Genomic DNA, 22,498 nt, shown 5'->3' on the forward strand with positions numbered 1-22,498 from the left:
AAGTTGCCATGGCAACCTCTGCTGATGAATAGGATTTTCAAAATTACAGCATCAACACTGACAGCACCTTGAACTTGTTTAGGCAATGGTCCTAGGCCATCAGTCAAATTGAACTAGGTACCTGGAATGTGTCAGTTAAGATGATGTCAGGTTAAGGGCAAAGAGCAGCTGTTTCTTTGGAGTGGACAGTGTATACCAATGCAATATTCAAATAAATTAGAGACAAATTTAGTTTGTCAGAAGCGTTTGCACTTGACTTTTCCATCAGACCTCGAGAGTAGATTAACAGACATCTCCCTATGCTGGAGATCGATGAGGTTTCGCATATTTGCAGGATCTGCTTGATCCGGGAACGCATCATCTTCTTCTTCAATACTTTTCCAACTCTCCTTGCATTTCACGCACCCACCCACCCACCACCCAAGCCACACCAGCAGCGGCAGACAGTCACATGCGGCGCATTTTGTTCAGGAGGCTCCGGTCAGTGACATCTGAAAGAGACAGAGGAGGAGGAGGAGGAGGAGGAGGAGGAGAGAGCCTCCTTGGCACCCATCGCCTCTGTGGCAGTGAAGCTTTGACTGACTGACTGACTGTCTGTCTATACGTTGGATTCCACGCTCATCTTCATCCCTTCACGCTATATTTTCTCCGTCTGGCATCGAAAGGACGACCAATGGGTTTCTAGCTTTGCTGCTCCGCCTGCATCCACCTCAGCACAGGATTTTTTGTGTGTGCTTCATCTCGCGTCTCCTTGACTGGCCGCACCGGGGTCTGATCCCAGCCAATCTGGGCCGGGCCGTGGGGCTGATCCGCGAGCCTTGTAGCTGAAGTTGGCACACGAGATGAGCGCGTACCAACCCGGGAGCTGGGCTCTCTCTGGGTCTGAGTCATGGCGGTGCTTGTTGTGGTGGTGGTTTTTGTCATGGGGGCTGGCTGTGGGCTCGGGAGATCCTTGGATGTCGGCGGAGGCATGCCGATCGTCTTGTTCTTGCAGCAGCACCAGGATTTCCTGCGTGGACCCGGAGACTGGGATCAGCAGTTTCCCCTCCCTGCAGAGCGACGCGGAGATGGAAAACATCACCGACATGTGAGTGTTTCCTCAGCATCTTCTTAAAGGATGAACATAAGCGGTTCGGAACCTTTATCTGACCTGCTTTTGCCATTTAACCAGAAGAGATCAGGGAACACCAAGAAAGGATGTCATATTTTTCATCACATATAGTAATTTTAGAGTCCTAGAATCAAACTCAGTTGTGAGCCTCACTGCAAAAAAATGACTTGTTCCCCGCGCAGGTCATCAGTCTTTGAGCAGCTAATGACACGGATTGACTTGATTGTGGAGACAATAACGCGCTGACTGTGCGTACAGACGCATGTGCCTCCGCGCGTCGGTGCCCGCGTGTGTGTTCGTGTGAGCGCATAGTACGCCTCGCTCTCATCATGAGACACAATGCAAATATTAGCACAAACACTTCCCAAGATGGCTTGTATGAGTTTGTTTGAATGGATCAAGGGAGCTGAAGCAAAACGAAGCCATGATTTTCTCTCCAAAGTCAGCATCCCGCTCGTGCTTGAAATCTCGGAGCCCAAGACTTTATTTGTTATTTTATTTTTATTTTGGTGCCCCATCCTTCTCAAACTCTCACATAAGGCACCGTGCCCCCCCCCCCCCCCTTTCCAATGACATTTAAAATCTGACGCCATTTGGCCTACAAATAAAAGAAACCTATTGGAGAACAGGGACATGGAAAACTGCAACGTGCATTGCGAAGATAAAAACGACCTTGTTGATAATGATTTTTGTCAGATAAATAACCTTAATCGCTGGCCTTGGAGAAGCCTTGGCCGCGGTTTAAATGAGGCAGCAGTAAGTCTCAAAGCATTCATCGAGTGCCTGGCTAACGTAAACAGACACTTTACTGATGACCGCAATAAGAATCATTCCAAGCGACTCACCAAACGCTGGAGGAGAGAGCTCTCCGCGGCTTCTTACGTTAATTGGCTTATCTGATTTTTATGGCACGCTCTGGTTTGAATTTGACAGGTGTCAGGATTCATTTTTTTAATGTAGTAAACTCAACCACATTCGCTTTTTGGGTGCAATTTCTCTATGTCAGTGCAGCTCATCACTTATGCGCTATTGATCTTTTAATTGCTCTAATTCACGAAGATAATGGAGCAATCTCTGGATGATGAAGGTGATTAAAATAAGTTTGAACTGGTTCATATTTCTTGTTCTGAATTTACAGCGTTTTGGGGGGAAAACACAACATAAAATTTTATAATGTATTTACCATCTGTTTTGTTGGTCAAAGACTGTTTTTATTTTAATAGCTTAATTTCCATGAATTTTTTTCTTGGTCAACTTTGTAAATGGGAATCAACAAGGAAGTTGATATATTTTTACAAATTGTTTATGACGGAGAAAAATGTCTCACTAAGCAACTTTATTTAAGCAGAATATGTATAAAATATCCAAAATAATGCCCTATTTTAGTAAAGGGCCAAATTGTTAGGTTACAATACATCATACTGAATGAGAAACACATTAATAATCATAAACATTAGCAAATAATTTAGCTGAAAATAGTATTTTTTTTAACCAATAAATATTTAACTGGATATAGTTCTTTTAGTTTAATGACACTAGTTTTTAAACTGGATCCTGCTGTAAAAGGAGCTCTGCTGTGACTTTCACACTAAAAGAGGAGAGTGTGCTCTATTCTGTTTAATTCATATTTTTCCTCATTTCGATTTAAATTTCATGGGAAGCCATCCTCAAGCTCAAATATTTAACTTGCACTTTTATTCTTTGTCTATACCTTCACATTTTTGCGTCAATTATGCCAGCTGTTCTACCTCCACCTTTGCTCAAAAGTGTAAACAGAAAAACACTTCCTCTGTTTCCCTACTTACTGCAAATGTCTACTGTCTTCTGAAAATTATAGCCTCAGTGCATAGATTGTGTATTTTTTCAGGGTTTGACATGTTTTGTGCCAGGTGAAAATATTTTTGCGCACACTACCATTTGTTAAGAAATGGCCTCTTCTGACTTACCCTTGTATCCACTGACAGTTACATCGCAAACCAGAGTGGCTTCTCCTCCATCAATGACAAAGATCTGCACCGCTACAAGAACCTCAGGAATTTGTGAGTCTGCTTTTGTTTATGTACACACACCGACTACAACATTCTGGTCAATATACTTAACTGAAATGATAGATTCATCAGCCAATCTCAGACAGACTTGTTGAAGATGCTGCGGCTAAAGTTTAAACAAAGGGCTGGGAAATTGTCTTTAAACACAAGTGTTGCAGAAGGAATCGACAGTTCTCCAATCTTTTAGCATTCATTGCAGTTTTGATTTTCTTTTATTAGCTGAGAGAAGCAGCATTGTGATGTGGTCTTCTGGTGCTGTACTTGTTCTGAGTCTCTGCTATATTGGACATCTTGATTGTAATACAAGGACATTTAAGTTTCTATTGAATTTTTTTGCCTCAAACCTTTGGTCATCAGGAAGACTTTTTACTCCATGTGGTGGCTACTCGCTGGATATTTATCCTTTTTTCCGATTTTCTTTCCCTGCAAACTCTAGAGATAGCAGTGCCTGAGAATTTCCAACAGACCAGCATTTTCTGAAATACTCAGTCCTGCTTGTCTGGCAGCAACCATCAAGCTGCATTCTAAGTCACCTCAATCATCTTTTTTTACAATGTGTTGCTTGGTTTGAGTTTCAGGTTGTCTAAATGCACTGAGCTGTAGTCGCATTCTTGACTCTTAGATCTTTGCATTGATTATCACTTCTCTTTCATACAAAAGAGTAAGATTAAGGTCTTAATGGTCTAATACTGTTTTGGGCTAGATCAATACTTTTTAATTTCAAGAAAAAAAAATCAGTAGAGTGAGTGAAGGTGGATTTTAGTTATTTATGCAATTAAGAAAAGTAAAGTATGCTAATGTAAATGAACTTGTAGCAAATGTCAAAATATTCTCCTCATGAAAAAATAATAAACTCACTGAATACATGTTTACAACAGTTATGAACTTGTGGCTGATTCCAATTTTAATAATAAAAAAAAAATTGCTTGAAAAGATCTCTTGAGACCTTTTCACATGTTTAATACCTCATTGGGGTGCATTGGATCTTGATCAGAGCTTTGTATTTAACACTGACAAAGTTGCATTTGGTGAAATGTTGATGCTTATGAAAATAATAATACTTTGGTGTGTTTCTGTATCAGAACGGTGACCAACAGCAGACTAACCTACGTAACAAAGCTGGCCTTTCAGAACAACCTCAAGCTGCAATATCTGTGAGTAAAGTGCTTTGTAAAGTAGTAATGGTTTAATACATTATGGGCAATTTAAAATTTTAATTTAAAAGAACACTTTTAATAATTTGAGATTTTAGGGGCATCTGTTGGAAAGTTAATGTGTTGTGTTGTGACCCTTTTGGGCCACCGTACATCTGACTATTTAGCCCTAAAAATGTCAATGCAAAGTGATGCATAAAAGTGGGTGTTAATGCTTTAATTAATTATTAATTAATGCTTAATTAGGCATTAACTACCATTAACCCCACCTTTCCTCTGGTGGGAGGTTGGCGCTAGTGTTCGGCAGCGGAACCACCACCAGTGTGTGAATGTGTGTGTGTGACTGGGTGAATGGGTGACTGTGACTGTACAGCGCTTTGGGCCTTGTAGGTAGAAAAGTGCTATATAAGTAGACGCCATTTACCATTAATAAAGGCTGCCTACTGGATTGATTGCTGTACGTTAAAATAGGTATGTCACCTGATGCAACAACTCTGCTGTAAGGAGTTTCAAATGCAGTTTACGCCTCCTGACACTCAATTTCTGTTGCAGGAATCTGAAAGATAACAACCTCTCATCTCTGTCCTGGAGGATATTCAAACACCTCAACATCTCATATCTGTAAGTTCAGAGAAACCAGCCTCTTTTTAAGATAAAGTGACATTCATAGCATTTATAATGTCAAGTAAATGTTGAAGAAAGATTTTTTTTAACTTTATAGGCACAACATACGATATTTATACACGTACCATCTAAAGTTCATTATTGTCTCAAAACACTGCAGTTCCTATAGGTTTTGTCAGCTTCTATCATGTATGAGTATTTTCGATTTTAAAAATGAAGATAAAGCAATTTGTTTCATAATAAATAAACTCTTTGACACCAAAATACCTTCCTGAATGTATAAAGACAATGTTTCAAAGCAATGCACTATCCAACAGCTTGATCCACACACAGACTTTTTTATGTTTTTTGATTAAAAGTTAAACAACAGAATTTACCTTACTTTTTTACTTTGTATTTATTAGTCAAAACTAAAAACACAAAACAAACCTCTGGAGGCGCCTAAGAACCTGAGTCAGAAAAGTTTCAAGCTGGCATTTGGATTCAGCCTGTTGTATATGTTGCACAGTGTTTCGTGTGGTTTCTGTTGAACGTGTACGTATGTTCTAGTATTCTGTCAGGGAACCCTCTGCGCTGCTCCTGTGAGAACATGTGGATCAAGCTGTTGTTAGGGGAAGAAGCAGACATTCAGGAGTTGCGCTGCACTGAGGATGGAGGAGCCCGGAAGCTGCTGTCAAGACTGACACTGCCTAACTGTGGTAAGTGCATATGCAATCACACACACGCCACATCAGAAGGGGAAAAACATTCACAAGGTGTGCAGAATGCAAAGTTTAAGAAGCAAGGAAATAGGGGAGGGATGTTTGCTGTTAACATTTAAGGGAAAACCTGTTCAAGAAAAGCAACTCATGTTCTGACAAGAGCCCCGGCAGTAATGAGTTATCCATACCTGCTGGCTGCTGGCCTCCATGCACTGGACTGCAGACTCACAGATCTCTACTTACACAGAAAATTGTCATTTTTGTAAACAAAATGACATGTAGAAGCAGCAACAACCACACAAATAAAACGGTGGTATAAAAACTTTGCTCCCTTTAAAGTGGCTTGAAAAGTGTCACTAAAATGCCATGAACAAAAACAGGCTTGTACTTTATGTTTCCTGCAGTTTTTTTTCTTATGTGACGTATAGATTAGTTGTCATAAGAAAAATGTGTGCGCCTTAGTCATCTGATACATTTGGTGTCAAAGGGTCACTGCGTAGGACACTATGGAGACAAAAAGTTGTAATGAGAAAATACACATGTATAATTTAACAGAATTAAAATACTGACATTGCTGCACATTTTATGGAATTTTTTCCTGAATAATCATATAGTTGTAGTTCATTACCGAAATAATCTCTCGGGTGAGTGAACCCAAAGTTCTTAATTTGTGAGCCATTAAAGACCTTTCGCTTTATTCTGCAAAAAATGACCACAAGCTTGCTGTCACTCCAGGACAGACTCACCAACCTTTTATGTTCTTTCACATAAGTGTGTTTCTCAAACTCAAAGCTATGAGTGTCAGCAGTTAATTGACAATTTATTCCTAAATCCTTTAGGTTGACTGCATGAATATTTCATGACTCTTTCTATTTTGGATTCTTCTGTTCATAAGTAGGGTCAGATAACAGCCCGACCTCTTTGAAAACCCAAGATCACGGACCAGCTCATCCTCTGGACTTGTTAGCTTTTATCAGCTGACATCAGGATGAATTGGAGTTTTAACAATAACAAAGGGTTATTGTCAAAATATGCAGGGTTGACCTTTGTGGATTGATGAGTCTTGACTTCTAATTTGCACATCAAAACGATAACAAAATAATGAAATCTATTTTTGAGTGCTGGGCCATTTTTGGGTGACAAAGCAAATGATTGGGTCAAAAATAGTTTGGGCCTGTTGGGACACACAAGACTCAAACAATAAGTCAACTAACTGGAAGCTAACGTAATTGATAACTCCTATTGATCTGTTCTTTCAGCCTCTCCTCCATTAGCACAAGTTATTTCTGGTATAAACACAAGCATGGCCTCGGGGAATTTGGGCAGGGGACCCCCTGGCAGAGTGACAGATGAGGAGGAGGACATGGTGGGGCAGGGGTGCCAAATGTTGCCCCAGGGCTAAGAGTGACACACCAAAAAGCCGCTCAGTCTGGCCAAACTGCTGTTCGTCGTGCCTCATCTGTATTTCCCATTTTCCATCTGTTTGTCTGATTCATGTGAGTCCTTCTCTGTGTGTCTGAACATTTCTCAGTGACGTTATGAGGGAGGGCACAAAGGAGAGGAAATGCCTAGTGGAGCCCCGAGGCTGACACTGATTTTGCCATTTGTTTTGGTCCAACGACTGCATACTGCTGGAGCGTCACCCAAAAGAGGCTGATGAGCAGACTATTAAAACTACCCACCAACACAATGACCAGCCGTGGGTGTTCTCATACTAACATCGACTAAAACTGAAAAAAAGCAAAATTACAAACTTTTCCTTCCTGAATTTGTGTTTTTATAGGTTATTCAATTCTGTATTGTCTTGCCTGCCAGCATTAAAAAAAAGAATTTAAATATGCATGGAAATTTTTCACACACATTTCTCAATACACTTGCTGAGCATTTTACAGTGGACAAATAACACAATCCAGCTGTTTCAGCTCTTTTCCCCACACTGTGAAAATGATAATCAGGCTTCATCAAAGCACAGGTGCGCTCGGATCGTGACTGTCTCCATGCCAGTTCGTGTGTTTCGTGTGTCTGGAATGACCTTAACATTTATTCCTCCTTTTCCCTAGAATTCCTTACTTTAAGTACTTACACTTTCAGATTCTGTTTTTAATTAAAGTAAAAACCCAAACATGCAAAAGAATTAAAGCCCAAACAGGCAAGATGGCTTATAGTTGTTTTTTAGGCAGAGGATGTTGGATTTTGGTTTTCAGACATAGATGATCCATATGATAAATGATGATTGTTTATCACAAACAAGACACAAAAGCTGTAAACAGCATAAAGGATTGGCTAATGTTATAGTGAAGAGTCACAAAATCAATGGCATGCAGACAAGAAACGATAAATATAGTTCATGGTAAATAATTGTACAGCGCTACCTTCTTAGAATGCCCAAACTGTTTTACAGTCATAGTCCGATTTACCCATTTACACTAACACTGGCACCAACCACCAGGAGCAATGTGGAGTCCAGTGTCTTGCCCAAGGACACTGAGACACGTGGGCGTGTAGGTCAAGAATCAAACCTGCGTTCTTCTGATCAAAGGTTAACCCCTCTGCCTCTGCACCATGGCATCAGAGAGACGCACATGAATAAATGCTGCCTAGATTTACGAATTTGGAGTCAATTTAAAAGATGTATTGTTGTGTTTAAAGTCAAATTTTGTTCAAAGGAGAACTTTGGTTTGAAAATGAAGCTAAATTAGCTATAAAACAGTGCAGTAAGAACACCTTTATAACAAAGTGCAGATGTCAAACATAGTGAATGCGATAAAAATGCTATGTGCAAAGACAATTTCACTACAGATAAAGCTACTGAGCGTCACGCTGAATATAATTAACAATTCAAATGATGTGCCGGTGTCTGCTTGCTGCACAGATGTGGGTAGTGAAGCTTTCTGCAACATCATTTCTAAGGCTCTTTAAAGGCCTTTTATCAAATTGTACCATTTGTCGCATTTCTTACACAACTTTATTTATTTACAGAATTACAGCATTTGTTTGATCAAAGTAAGAACTAAAAAAAATTACATTTATTGAAAAAGATGTGTCACTCTTACCTGAGACAACCTGCATGCTTTAGCGGATGCCATATGCCACTGAAACAGAAACATACCTGTCACTAACACACAAGCTAAAAGGGCTGCAGATTACTTATAGGTAGGCTGTAACCATAGAATACACTTAATTACCAGTTTAACAAGACTATTGGTAAATATTCCAATCATTTTCCTTTTTTTAAATCATTCTTGATTTCACTTCCATTTTGCACAACAAACATACAGAAGGGACGCAGTGGGACCCTACTGGCCATGTTTTAGTCTATCGCTCTTTCTTTGCTTTTGGTTCTTCTCATCCATCTCTACGATGGAGTCGCAACTCATGCAATTAATGTTTACATTTCTCTGACATGATACATTGAGGACTCTTGCAGCCTATCAAGGGAGCTGTCAGCAATGGCTCTTGACACAACAACTCTAAGACATCCTGTGGTAGAGTTTCAGTTCAGAGAACAGGGGATGTCATTTGTTTACATGAGCCATGAGCATTTATTTAGAATCACATCAGCCAGTGGATGCTGTGTTCATTCACAGTACATGCTCAATGTGAAAAGAAGGCGGTTAGTTTTTGAGGGGAACAAAAGTGTGATACATTTTCCACACATACTTGATAAACTGGACTTCAGGTTGACTTTTTTTTAGATTTTTATTCACATGGATCCTTTTTGTGGAAAAAAAATTAAATCTCTTATCTATCTATCTTTTTTTAATTTCCAAAAATATTGTTTTTTTTAAAGATTTCAAAAAATATTTGCTTCGATTCCTAAAAATACTTAGCTTAAAACAGACAAAAACTCCAGAGACTACATTTTTTCAGACATAAAATAAAAGTTAAATGAAAATTTTAAGTAAGATAAAAACGGTTATAACTGCATTTGTCACTGCCACTCCCCTAGGTACAATTTAGAGTTACTATTTTGCCTACAAAGCATGTTTTTAGACTGTGCCAGAGTGCTCAGAGCAAACCCCCCCTGCATGGGAAGAACATGCAAACTCCAAAGGCGCTACCCACTGTTTTCCCCCATGAACCTTAATAGTTTTTCCTTCTTTAGATAAATTTACTAGAGGAAATAATTTATTAATTTGTAATTAGCTTGCATTACCGTTATTATCTTTTGTCATATATGTTCAGAAAGGTATAATTACCTCCAAAACCATTTAAAGCCATAACTGGAATATTAAAAAATGAATAAATAAATAAACTATTGTCGTATTAGATTATTATTTCTCCTAAAAGATCAAAAGAGAATGAAGGAGTTATAATTTGGTTGCAATTTCTCATTTTATGTAGCGTTACTGAATTTCCCGGAACTGGTTGTTCCCGTGGTTTGGTAAATGTGAGTCATACATCCTTACTGCTGGGTGATCTCTTTTTAAAACAAACTTGATCAAATGAATGAAGCCCCTTGGATGAGTGATGAAACATTTAAAAAAAAAAGGAGTTTTTAAGTCCAGATGTCATGATTCAACATCAAGACCATGTCACCTGGATGAATGAGAACCTTCATCAACACTTGAAAACATAGAAATTAGCTTTAGTTGACAGGCTTTGATTATATTTTTCAAAGTAATATTAAAAATTCTATATTGCCGTTGTTGTTGTCCACCTTTCGTCTTATCCTTTCAGGGGTCGCCACAGCGAATCAGTTTGATTTGGACAGGTGGTTTGGCAGAGGTTTCTTGTGCGCCAGTCCTACATGCAGCCAACTGAGCCATCCAGCTGCTAAAATTCTATACTGCCATACATTTCAGTATTATCTTTACTAGGTCAGGCTTGTTCAAACTTTGAGTGTAGGTGTCAGTGACATAACTTGCTACAAAAAATTGCTTTTGAAGGTAAACTCTCATTGAAAATATAAAGCAAAGCCAGCAAAAAAGACTTTTCTGTACATGAAATTATTCCCAAACTCACTTTTGCTTTTCCAAAATGCACACTGGTATTTTTTCTTGTGCAAGCCACAGTATCAGGAAAAAAGTCTATAATCTACTGAGACGCAATTTAACCTGTTATGACAAGTAAATATTGTTCGTTGGTTGTGACCAGCAAAGGGTTACAATGCCGGTAAAAAGCTGAATCACTCAAAGTCAGTTAAGATTTGTGGTGCTGATAAGGTGGCGAGCCTGCCAATGAAATGAAATGGTCTTTACTGCAGCTCATGCTGATTGAATGAGTTGTCGTAGCGATAAGTGGGTTACCCAGGAGATAAGTATTTTGACGATGGACAGAACAGGGTGTAAGAGGGGGAGAAGAGAGGAATTGATAAGGAATCAGACCAGCTTTATCTGAATTAGCCTTCGGCACTCAATGCTTCTCTTTTCTTTTCTTCACTTGTTGTCTTTTCCCTTCTGTCATTTGACAGGGGGCAATAGTGGTAAGGTTGAGACTGAGTCTCATCGGTGACACTCCGGTCATCGGACACACATGGCTGGCACACGTAAACACAGACACACAGAGTAATCAGTGTCTTCGCTTTGACAGAGGCTTCAGACTGTGTCCAATCAATTTAGATGAAGACACGCACTAGTAATCGGTGTAACCATCGCTGTGTTTGAACTCTGTTTTTTTTTTGTTTTACTATTTAATTGGTGTGAGTGTGCTTCAACAAAACAAGACAAAAAAGAGTGGTAGACAGGGAGATTGAATTTGGGGTTTTTGTGTGTTTTTCTTTTCACTTTGACTCAGCGGTGGATGTGTGCTTTGCCAGCTTTTTCACTTGTCTTGTTTAGGTTCTTACGTGCCTTGTATTTCAACTGGAGAGACAACAGATGGTCATGAATCCTAAGTTTGCCTTTTTTCATTTCTGCACCTCCTTCCTCTTTTTTTTTTCCTTTTCAATACCCTGATTGTTTTCTTCCCTCTCCCTGATTGTGTGTAGAGGTTCCCATGGCAACGCTGAGCCCATCCAAAACGAGCGTAAAAGAAGGGGAGAACTTGGAGCTGTCCTGCACGACTTCTGGAGTGCCCGCACCTGAGCTGAACTGGAGCATGGCACTGGCCACTAACTATGAGGTAAGCTCAAACAAGCACAACCATGCTTTCAGACATGCTCCCAAACACAAAAAAACATGTAATAAAAACAATACAAGAATAACTATGAAATGAGTAATTGTTTTTAAAATATGTGTCAGTCATGCCTGTTTTTACAAGTTTGCAGCATCTCCGCCGCAACTTTCAGATCAGTCCAAATCAGAGTACTTTTCCATTTCCATCTTCTTCCTTATCATTTTCTTCAGGGTTTTGCCAAGACCACTTTGAAGAGACATAAATTGCCACAAAAATGATTTACGGTACTTTGGTTTTGAGTTGCCACTGTTATTCAGGTCTGTTTGATCAGATTTAAAGACTTTCTGAATCCGAGCCGTCAGTTGTTGGAAGATCTCAGTATTGACCTTGACATCTGTTCTAAATTTGTAGATTTCTTGTTGGGCTTTGTGTTAAGGTTCATTCATTCAAGCTGTTCATTTTTACAAATATATATAAAGACAGAATTCAAGTGTTAATAAAAGAGCAACAACACAAAAATGATAATGTACACAAAAAGAAAAAAAACATAAGAAGTCCTTGATCGACAAAAATCATGACCACAACTTGCTTAAACAGTTCCATAGGAAGCACATTTTAAGTATCCTATTCAAATTCACTTACAGTATAGTAAATACCCTATATCACTTTAATCCCCTCAAGCTTTCTGGAGCACATTCAGCGTAGATGTGAGAAAAACACTAAACACAATAATTAACCCCTTCATGCCATATATTGCTAATTTACAACAAACCATTTATTTAGAACTCACCTAATTTAGCATAACCTTGAAAAGAATAAAATGAAAAACAAACGAAAAAAAACAAAGAAATCAGTGAGATTATATTTACCTTGGTACCTGTGGGAGAATTTGACCACAGTAAAGAGATAAAGATTAGCAACAGATGTTTCAGATCAAAAAATGTTCAAAAGAGATTTTGAGACTGCCTGGGTGTACACAGATACCATAGTCTACTCGGCAGCTCAATTATTTTCTGCTCTTCAAGTGCTACGCTGCTGTGCAACAAATAATTCCTTCAACAAAGTGGAGCAGAAAAAGAAAATAAAGGATTCCTAAGTACTCTTGGTGACAAATAATGGAAGAACAATTTGTGTGTTAGCATATTTTATTCTGTGTTCTTGCTTAGATTGAGACGTCAGGACAGATTTCGGTGCTGCGGCTGTCCAACCTGTCGTCACTGGATCACAACAGCAAGATCAGCTGCATAGCTGAGAACATTGTAGGGGAGAAGGAGTCCTCTCTGCAGCTGGACATTCTTTGTATGTTTGCCATTTGTCAGCAGCCTCATGTCAAAGCAGTTTCATTTGTCTGTTTGGGTTTTTTAAAAATATTTCACATCATTACCGTATATGAGTTTATATGCTCTTGTCTTAACGAAGATCTTTTTCTTCAGGTTAAATTTTTTAACTCTTTTCTTCACTCAGTTCCTCCTAAAATCACAAAGTTAAGTGATGCAATTCCTGACCACCATTGGTGCATCCCATTTAGTGTTGCAGGTATGACACACACAACAGTGTTTTGTAATAATGTGAGTGGAATTCATTGATTGAAGTCACTATTATGTATACAAACCCATCTCCATCTGTAAATTAACATAGCTACATGTGTTGCATAAACAAAATCTTTGCAGGAAACCCGGTGCCCCACTTTCAGTGGTATCTAAATGAAAATGAGGTAACAGAGGGCGCCTACATCATGACGATGATCCATGACATCACAGAGAGAGAATATCACGGCTGCCTGCAACTCGACAACCCCACACACCTCAACAACGGCCGATACAGACTTGTGGTTACAAACGAATACGGGATGGATCAGAAAGAAGTGGATGCTCACTTCATGAGGCAACCTTGGGAAGGTCAGGATGCTGCTCACCTCCTGTTTACACAATGCCAACAAGTGCAATATGTGTATATGACATAGGTGTTAATATAAAACCAAAATGTCATTATTAAAAATGTATGTTTTGTTATTTAGATACAATTATTTAGGGGAGAACTGAGTATTAGGCGAAAGGCAATCCACAAACCAGTCTATTTACTTTTACAGATGAAGTCTGTGAAGTTTGTTCATGGAGAAAATCAAAATAAAATGAATCATAAATATGTACGGTTCTGCTTTGATTCTATTCCACAGAGTTAGGGCCAGACACAGCCTACTATGGTGAGTTTGACTTTATTTAAGTGTTCTGTAACCCATACTGAAGTTTTAAATTGTGTGTTTTGATCAGCTTTTATGTTTTGACACTGTCTTCTTTAATAAGCTAAAGTTACAATTTAGAAATGTTTCTTTTTCTGTTTGTCTCTCAAGTTGCTGAGGGTGCGTTGTAGATGTACACAGCACTGCCACTGTTTCTCCATTGTGTCCTTTTTTAGATGTTGTGCATGCTGATAGAATGTTTTTTGTCGCGTTGTGCGTTGCTTTATTTTGTTTGTTTTCATAATTTTGCTGTTATTGTGTTTTTTCTTTTACAAAAAAGCTCACAGACCAGGCATGTTGACTAAACTGGGTGTAACGTGTTGCATGTAAAGAAATCTAACAGCTGAAATGTCTTTGTTTTGATTTTTGTGTCTGTCTTTCTTTCCACAACTTCATGGACAGACCAAACACCAGGTACTGTTACATTTAATTTTTTCACCCTCCTCATTTACATGCAGCTCAACCTTTTGAACTGACAGCCACCTTTCAGTGGATCACTGCTAAATTCAGTTTAGCTCATTTTGCGGGTGGTGCATTCTGTCAATGATGCTTAAAGAACAGGCTTTAGAACATGTTTAAGTAAAGTGGATGAATGACAGTTATTTTTGTGAACCGTACAATTCAGTTAAATAGAAGAGATATGTTTATAACACAAAGTCTTAATAGCAAATAACAAGGAGACATCTGGCATGTTTGGAACCATCTGTACTTTTTTCCCTAGGATTAAAATTTTCTTTGGATTTGGGATTTTAGCAAACAGTTCTTGAATGTGTCATATTCCCGTCTTCATTTCTTCATGACGTTTACATCAAGTGCTCTTTAATCCAGGCTGTGGATGGTTACATTACATACAAGGGGTGTGACGATTCGTTTTAACAACAATTTGATCCATTTCATAGTTTGTGGTTGACAATACGATTTATGGTCGATGAAGGTTCATTGTAAAACGATCCGATTCACTGAGCTAAAATTGATCCAGGACATCTTTAGCCAAAATTCAAGTAGTGTGACTCAGAGATAAACACCTGAGTACTGAACAGTGCAGGTTAATTTTTCCCGATTACTAGTTTTTCTTGCAAAAAGTGTTAAGTAACCCTTGTGCTATCTTAGATGACCCCACCCTTACTTTGACGTGTTCTCCCTACCATGACAAAGGTGGATAAAGGTGGAAAGATTTCATGTAATCCATGGACACCAGTGAAGATCACAAATTATTGAAGAAAAAAGATTCAGAGCACTGTGTAGTGGGTCTAGATGACCCAACTCCCAACGTTAAAGTGCCTAGGATAGCACAAGGGTTAAATGTGAATAGAAAAAACATGTAAATAAGAATAAATGGCAAATCCATTCACATTTTAGTTCCATAAAGTTTGTTTTTCCACATCAAAGTAATCCAAAGGAAACATTGTAAGAACAGTCTACCACGCTGTGGTAGTATTTATATTTATACCGTGCCTCAATCCAAATGGTATTTTCCAATATTGATTAGTGTTTTATCTTATTTTGAAACAAATTTTTTAATGTTATTGGTCGATTGAATTTGATTCGATTAACAACTTTCCTCAGACAGATTGATCCTGTTGAAACATAGGAATATAAATCAATTCATCAATTAATTGTTACACCTCTATTACGTACTGTGGCTCTTTTATTTTTATTTAGTTTGCATTTCCTTAGGAAAAAAGACCAAGCTTCAGATTTTCTTTATGCTTGTAAAGCATTCTTTAAGGGTTTTTTTCTCCAGTCCTTGCTGAATTACATCTTTTTTATTTTTACTTTATTTTGACTTTGGGTTTATTATTGTGAAATTATAACTTTTTCTCAGATATTTACAGCTTTATTTTCACAGGTTTCTTACATTTTTTTTCTAACATGACTTTATTTTTGTAAAATTATTATCATAATTTTACAAATATACTGTCGCACATTTATTCATTTATTTTTTTATTTTTATGGTGGTCCTAAAACTCGGTCGTACTGCATGAGCTGATTCTGAATAAGCTTTGAATAACTAAAAAAGTCACTTATATGTCATATTTTGTCTGTTTCTGTCAACAGACAGCCCCACTGTAAATCCACCAGAAGACAGAGTAGCTGTAAGTCACCTTTCATCCCTCATTTAAATGGCAGTCACATGTATTTTGCCTTATGTGACGTTTAGTTTGATTGATTTCTGGACTTTGCTGTTGCACAGGTGTATGTCGTGGTGGGCATCGCTGCTGTGGCCTTCACGGGTTTCCTTTTGATGCTGGTTATTCTCAAGTTTGGAGGGAACTCCAAATTTGGCATCAAAGGTAAGACTACTAACTATCAAGTCCTGTAGAATAAAACATCTCCTTTCTTCGTAACAGAATGGATTTTCAAGGCCAAACTGCAGAGTGGTAGCAGTTTCTCTCTGGGTGTGTAGATGAAACAGGGGGGCTTCGTGGATATACAAGAACTTCAACCCAAACACTTGATTGTAACCCTTGTGCTATCTTAGATGACCCCACCCTTACTTTGACGTGTTCTCCCTACCATGACAAAGGTGGAAAGATTTCATGTAATCCATGGACACCAGTGAAGATCACAAATCATTGAAGAAAAAAGGTTTAGCGCACTGTTAGTGGGTCTAGATGACCCAACTTCCAACGTTAAAGTGCCTTGGATAGCACATTATTAAACACTGAAGATTTTTTTTTACACAAAATGCCAGATTTGGTCTGACTTTTGGGGAAATCTTGAAACATTGTTGTGGACCGACGACTAAAGTTGTCCAAACTGCTAAAACAAAATACACAGGTTACAACAGCTGCTTGTTTGAGCGAGTTTTCCCTAAAAAAGCACTGAACAGATGTAAAAATAAAATAAAAAAAGAAGCACAATTAACCATAAACCAACTAAATAAATATTTTAATTTTTATTAAAAACAAATTATAAATAGATGTAATGTTTTTCATAAAAATCAATAAATTTTAATATCTGAGGCATCATGTTTCTGTGACTTCTACATTTGACTTGAACCTTTTTACTACGTTCTCAACAGAACTTTTAAAACAAAAACATTGATCAAAAAAAAAAAAAATCTATACCTTCCTAATACAGCAGATTTACACACATGACACATCTTTTAATCTTTTTTTTTTAACAATCCACACTCCATTCCATTTGCAGTGTAGGATGTATTATGGTCAACTTAGAATTCACAACGCTTGAGTCACTTACTCCCTTTGGTAAGAGTCTGTGTACTTTTACACTGTGATAAATTACACCAGGGAGCACTTACAAGTCAACCGAGACCCTAAGTTTCGAAAGCTAATTTGTGTGGTCAACGATAGAATTCAATTAAATTGATCAAACAAAAGATCACAATCTTTGAATCCCAAAACCTAGTGTTATAATCATTTTAACCAGAAATAAATAAATACATGAACTTTTTATTTGTTTTACAACTTCACCCTCAAATTTCTTATGAAGCACATCATGTATCCACGAATCCTTCCTGTTCATAGATGCTTCTCTGCTTATAACCTGTGGGTTGTAGATCTGCTGGTGAACACTTCGCATGTGCACTCACTAGAACACAGTTGGCTTGAATGCTTGTTTCCTCTGTGCACTAACCTTAACATCTCTGTCAGCTCCTACTGACCTTTTAACAGTTCATACACTCAAAAGGAAAGATTTGAAATATTTGGTATTTTTCTTGTAAATATGAGTAAACAATGGGAAACAGTTTTGTTGGTGGAATCAGGGTATACATCTTCATAGAGTATTTTTGTGTGTGTTTTCCATGCAGGTTTAGTTGATTTAGTTGGAAAATGACGTTAAAAATAAGTTAGAAAGCAGTTCCCTAGAATTATTATTATTATTATTTTTTTGCTGTTAAAGGATATGGTTGTGTCAGGAATAATGTTGTTTTTGTAACTTCTCTTTTGCTCCCATGGGATAGTGACGCTTCACTTTTGACATTCATATCAGCAAAAGAAATGCAAATGCTTACGCTGAAAGGACTGCCAGGTGTGCAATTCATACCTTAAGAGCCCTTTTTTCTTCTTTTCCTCCAGAGAACATTGAATAGAGACAGATGTACCATTTATAGGTTGTGTGTTTGTGTTTGGTTGTGCGTGTGCACTTTTCATATTTCACCTTCTTTCTGATTACATTCCTGATTACCCCCCCCTGGGTATTCATTCTTTCTGATTTCTATTCTCAATCCTACTCTTGAGGAAAAACTCCCATCATCTTTACCCTCCGCACACGTGCAGATGTGTGCTGTGTGACATGTTGATGCTGAGGTGTCTGGATGACGGGAGAAACTGAAAGGTGGAGCATTAAAAAGTCAGACTGAGCCTTTGACAGCAAGTGCTAATCTGAAACAAACAGCACTTCGTCATGGCATGTGCACTCACATGCACACACACCCACACGGTCGGTGCTGATGATGATGACGGTGAACTTGTGAGCAGAACGTGTGAAGAGAGCATTTCAGGCCCTGTGCCTCATTGAACAGGTGTGCAGCAAAAAGGCCTGAGCTGCAGACTAAATTGCTCTGATACTTGGAGGAAAAGCTGGTTTAAATGACTATTTTTGACTTATAAGTAACCCACTGGAAACCTTTTTAGGATATATGTGACACTTTGTGGTAATGTCTTACATGGTGTAAAAAGTTTTTTTTTTTTTTTACTTTTTTGCCAATTAGTATGGTATAATAAAATAATACAAAATAACCTCATATGGAATGTATTGCCTCATAGAAAATTAGCGTGTATTTAACTTTTTTTTTGCTAGGAGAAATAATTTCATTTCTTGCTGTATTTTATTCATTAAGAAACATTTATTTTTCCAAATCTTTACAACAGTATAAAAAACAATCTCACTGGAATCTATTGTTCTGATTACTTTAATATCAGGTGCTAAAGTTGATTTAAGAGAATTTGAGTGTTTTATTATCTGTCTTTCCTTGTACAATGTTCAGTGTTGTGACAGAGGGCTATTAGTCATTTTATACACCTTTTGCTGACATTTTGGAATATTTTCAGATATCACCTGGAATCTCCAGTTAATACATTAATGCATGATTTGGAGTTTATTCCTTTTGTTTTTTCTTTTGCCTGGAAAAGGCAGAAGATGCTAATTTATCCCATTTTACTGAGCTGACTAAATTCCAGGTGTGGCTGGAATTACCAAACACTTCCGTAGTTTTTTGCTTTAATTAATTCTCATTACCAGAAACTGACATATATTTGGCTTTAGGACCCCACACGCATGTTTCAGAAGGCTCTGCGTTGGTTTAATTCCCATAATCTTCTCGACAAAGATGCAAAGCCTGACAAACAGGCAACAGTGAGTACCCATAAATTAGCTTTCATTGTTTCTGGGTAAATATGGTGCTGTCAAACACTCAGTAGAGCCAGCTGGTTAAAGGCAGAATGACCATTTTTGTAAGTGGATTTAACAAGGAGCCACAACTTAGAGGAATTTCTCTCGGTATTTATGCCTCCAGGCTGTTCATCAGCATCAGTTAGATCTAATAATTTTGGTAAAACTAAAATTGTGGTCAATGTAAAATTTAATATTTGCACATATTCAGATCCCAGGTCATGTTGATGTAGGAATTCAATGCATAAAAGTAAATAAAAAAGATTCTGACCTTGATGAAAAGGAGAAGATCTGATCTCTCTGGCTCAAATAGGCCAGTCAGAGGACAACTTTAAAGAGGGACGCATTTACAACCTTTCCCAATCAAATCCAGACTCCTGTAAGAGGAAACAAATCAATAATATCCACAGAGAGAAATGGCTGCATGTCCATTTATATCTTTAAGTACCTGTTGGACTGGAACACAAGCTCTGGTTATGATGCAGAAATGTCAAGACTACAAAAAAGTGAGATTGACAGGGAGTCAGGAAATGTGATGTGGATGAAGTGCGAACCAGATGGACAGGAAGAAGTGTCTGAATGCTCAAACTGACATTTGACAAAATGACAGGGAAAAAAAAGAAACATGAAAAGAGTGAAGATACAGAAATAATAAGAAGAGTAGGGGAATAAAAAAATTGGAGTATGGACATTATAAAACTAATAACTAAGAAAAGAAGAAAGTCATATTCCGGCCACATCTCAATGATTCCTCATTAGAACAAGTTTCGGTTTCTTTTGTTGGGTGGAGTTGCACACCTCTGTCTCTCCCTCATGAACACACAGCACCTCAGTGTCGATCGATTGAAATGACACTCTCAAGGTCAGCCGAGCATCATTCTGGACCCGCAGCAGCACAGAACATGCTCAGCAAGGCCGCCACAATCACTCCCCCCTTTCTTTCACTTTGTCCTGAAAAGCTAAGGAGCAAAAGAAATAGTATTACAATTTAATTTTTTTTATTATGTCTCTAAATTATCAAAAATACAAAAACTGTTAAAATCCTTTTTTTGCTATCATCCTCTTAAGATTTTGTGAAACTACTAATGCATATTTGATCTTCCACTTTCGGCTTCTCCCATCAGGGGTCGCCACAGCGAACAAGTCGCATGGTAAATTTTGGCAATGTTTTACGCCGGATGCCCTTCCTGACGCAACCTTCTCTAACCGGGCTTGGAACCGGCAGAGGTAGAGAAGGGAACAGGGAGCAGCCTGGAGTCGAACCCGGGTTTCACGGATGGAAGGCGCCGCAAACCAGCACGAGCTAAACTGGCCCCCCACTAATGCATATTTGATAAACATGACAATTCCCGGAATGTTAAATTGCTGTGTTTCCACCAAGCGGTATGGTACCTTCCATTCCAGTTTAGAATGGTCAAGGCAATTCACGTGAGTGTTTCTGCTCAAAGCTGGACCGACACGGCACATGCGGGGTTAAGCTAACAACAACAACAATGGAGGTCATTCAGCAGCTCATTTTTTCTGCTTGGCTTTGGTACTTCGTAACAAATACAAAGCATTTAACGTTGTTTGACGGAAGATTACAGACGACGAAGAGGAATACATCCGCTTTCTGGGAGCTTTCTTGACTCTCAGCCAATCAATGGGGTTCAATAGTAGCTCCGCCCCTTACCGGTGCCTTCCATTTTTCCATGGACAACAACCACCCGAAGCCCAAAAATGGTACGGTTCGGTCCGGCTTAATGGGTCAATTTTAGAATGGAAACGCTCAAAATAGCAGACCGGCCCAAACCGAACCACTCTGTGGAAACAAGGCTTTTTTGTTTGCACTCAGATACACCTTTTAGAGACTGTTGGAAACTAGGAGTCAGGGACTTTAAATCTCTGAAAAGCTACTTTCTAACTGTTAAATTAACCTCTGAAATTCAAAACTTTTTGCCAAATGACTGTTAATTATTAAGTCTACAAGCTTGTACCTTTTAAGCAGATTCTGCAAGTTTTTTTTGTAGATATATAACAGAAATAGCCAATAAGGCCTCCTTCAAACGCAAATCAAAAGTTTGACGGGTTTAGTTCTGTAAGATAGTTTAAAGCCAACTCAAAACAGTAAAAAGATCAAATTTGTTTCATGCACCACTTTTTGTAACAGCTTTCTTCTATTTTTAATTGAGTCTGTGAAATTTATTAACTGGCAAAATAAGTTATTTGTGTTTTCTCTGGTTAGGTAGTGAAATAAAAACAGAAAAGAAAAAAACATTTGGCTTTAAAAAGTTGTGCTAAAATGTAGATGCAGCAAGATTTCCTCCAACTTGTTTTTAAAAAATGCAGTGCCTTGTAAAAGCAGAACAAAGACCGGCTAAGTCCCCGCCCTGATTTACATGCACTTATAGTAGCCATGAAGTCTAATGGGACTCAGCTTTTCTGTTCTAATGAATAAATGGAAAGGGGGGGAAAAATCAACATGTTTTATTCTGTATCCTGGGAAATATTATTTAAAAGACCATTAATATATTTGTAGATCTTGATGCTGAGAAATGTCTTAATGCCTGGAGGCAGTGACTGTTTGAAATGCTTTGAAAAGAAAGCTGTTTTTTTTTTTTTCTTTTGAAGTAAGACGTTGCCTGGAGACCTTGTCTGTGCACTCAACAGATTGATGCTTTTTTGTTTCTTTTTTGCCGCAGTTCTTACTGCTGCTCTTTATGTTGAGTAGCGTATGAGTATTTTGGCAGCTGTTTATGGTTTTCCACATTGTTTTAGAAGAAGTTTTTTATTTAGTTCATGTTGATAGTGGCAGTATAAATTCCATCTCTAAAGCTTTAAAGTGAAGTTGTCTTTTAACTTAGAAACCTAATTTAAAGACATGATTACTAATAATTGCATAAAATTTTCAAAAAACGGAAAAAGATCCATTAATTCTGAGTGAATTTATAAAGAAAAAATCAATTAATTTTCATATGCATCGTCACCAAAATACTACAACCCCAGAATATTTAAATATATAAATATTATTTTAGACTATTATTTTAGACTAACATTTACACCTGACATTGATGATTATAAACTTCCAGAAATGTATTGCTTGTTGCATTATGACTCTACCCCCGCCCCCTTCTATTTCCTTAACCCCCCATTTCCCCCCTTTGTTTTGTGCCCTTACCCTCTCCACCCTGACATCCCTCTCTCTTCTTCGCTCCTCTACTTTTCCA

The 22,498-nt window shown here is 38.1% G+C and overlaps 1 protein-coding gene across 2 annotated transcripts in view; it reads left to right on the forward strand.

Moving 5' to 3' along the window:
• The first annotated feature begins 487 nt into the window (after positions 1–487).
• The window catches only part of ntrk2 (neurotrophic receptor tyrosine kinase 2), an 82,939-nt gene continuing 60,928 nt past the window's right edge, over positions 488–22,498 (forward strand). The window contains exons 1-13 of one of the 2 annotated variants that reach the window (XM_020705849.1): positions 488–1,087; positions 3,076–3,150; positions 4,242–4,313; positions 4,866–4,934; positions 5,487–5,635; positions 11,568–11,701; positions 12,862–12,994; positions 13,160–13,231; positions 13,366–13,593; positions 13,872–13,898; positions 14,337–14,348; positions 15,993–16,030; positions 16,129–16,228. In XM_020705849.1, coding sequence (XP_020561508.1) covers positions 843–1,087; positions 3,076–3,150; positions 4,242–4,313; positions 4,866–4,934; positions 5,487–5,635; positions 11,568–11,701; positions 12,862–12,994; positions 13,160–13,231; positions 13,366–13,593; positions 13,872–13,898; positions 14,337–14,348; positions 15,993–16,030; positions 16,129–16,228 — 1,354 coding nt within the window. In that variant the 5' untranslated portion in view covers positions 488–842. The remainder of the gene's footprint in view (positions 1,088–3,075; positions 3,151–4,241; positions 4,314–4,865; positions 4,935–5,486; positions 5,636–11,567; positions 11,702–12,861; positions 12,995–13,159; positions 13,232–13,365; positions 13,594–13,871; positions 13,899–14,336; positions 14,349–15,992; positions 16,031–16,128; positions 16,229–22,498) is intronic. The other variant, XM_020705850.2, reaches the window with a different exon arrangement.

Source organism: Oryzias latipes, chromosome 9, assembly GCF_002234675.1.
Source record: "Oryzias latipes chromosome 9, ASM223467v1".
NCBI classification, from domain to species: Eukaryota; Metazoa; Chordata; class Actinopteri; order Beloniformes; family Adrianichthyidae; genus Oryzias; species Oryzias latipes.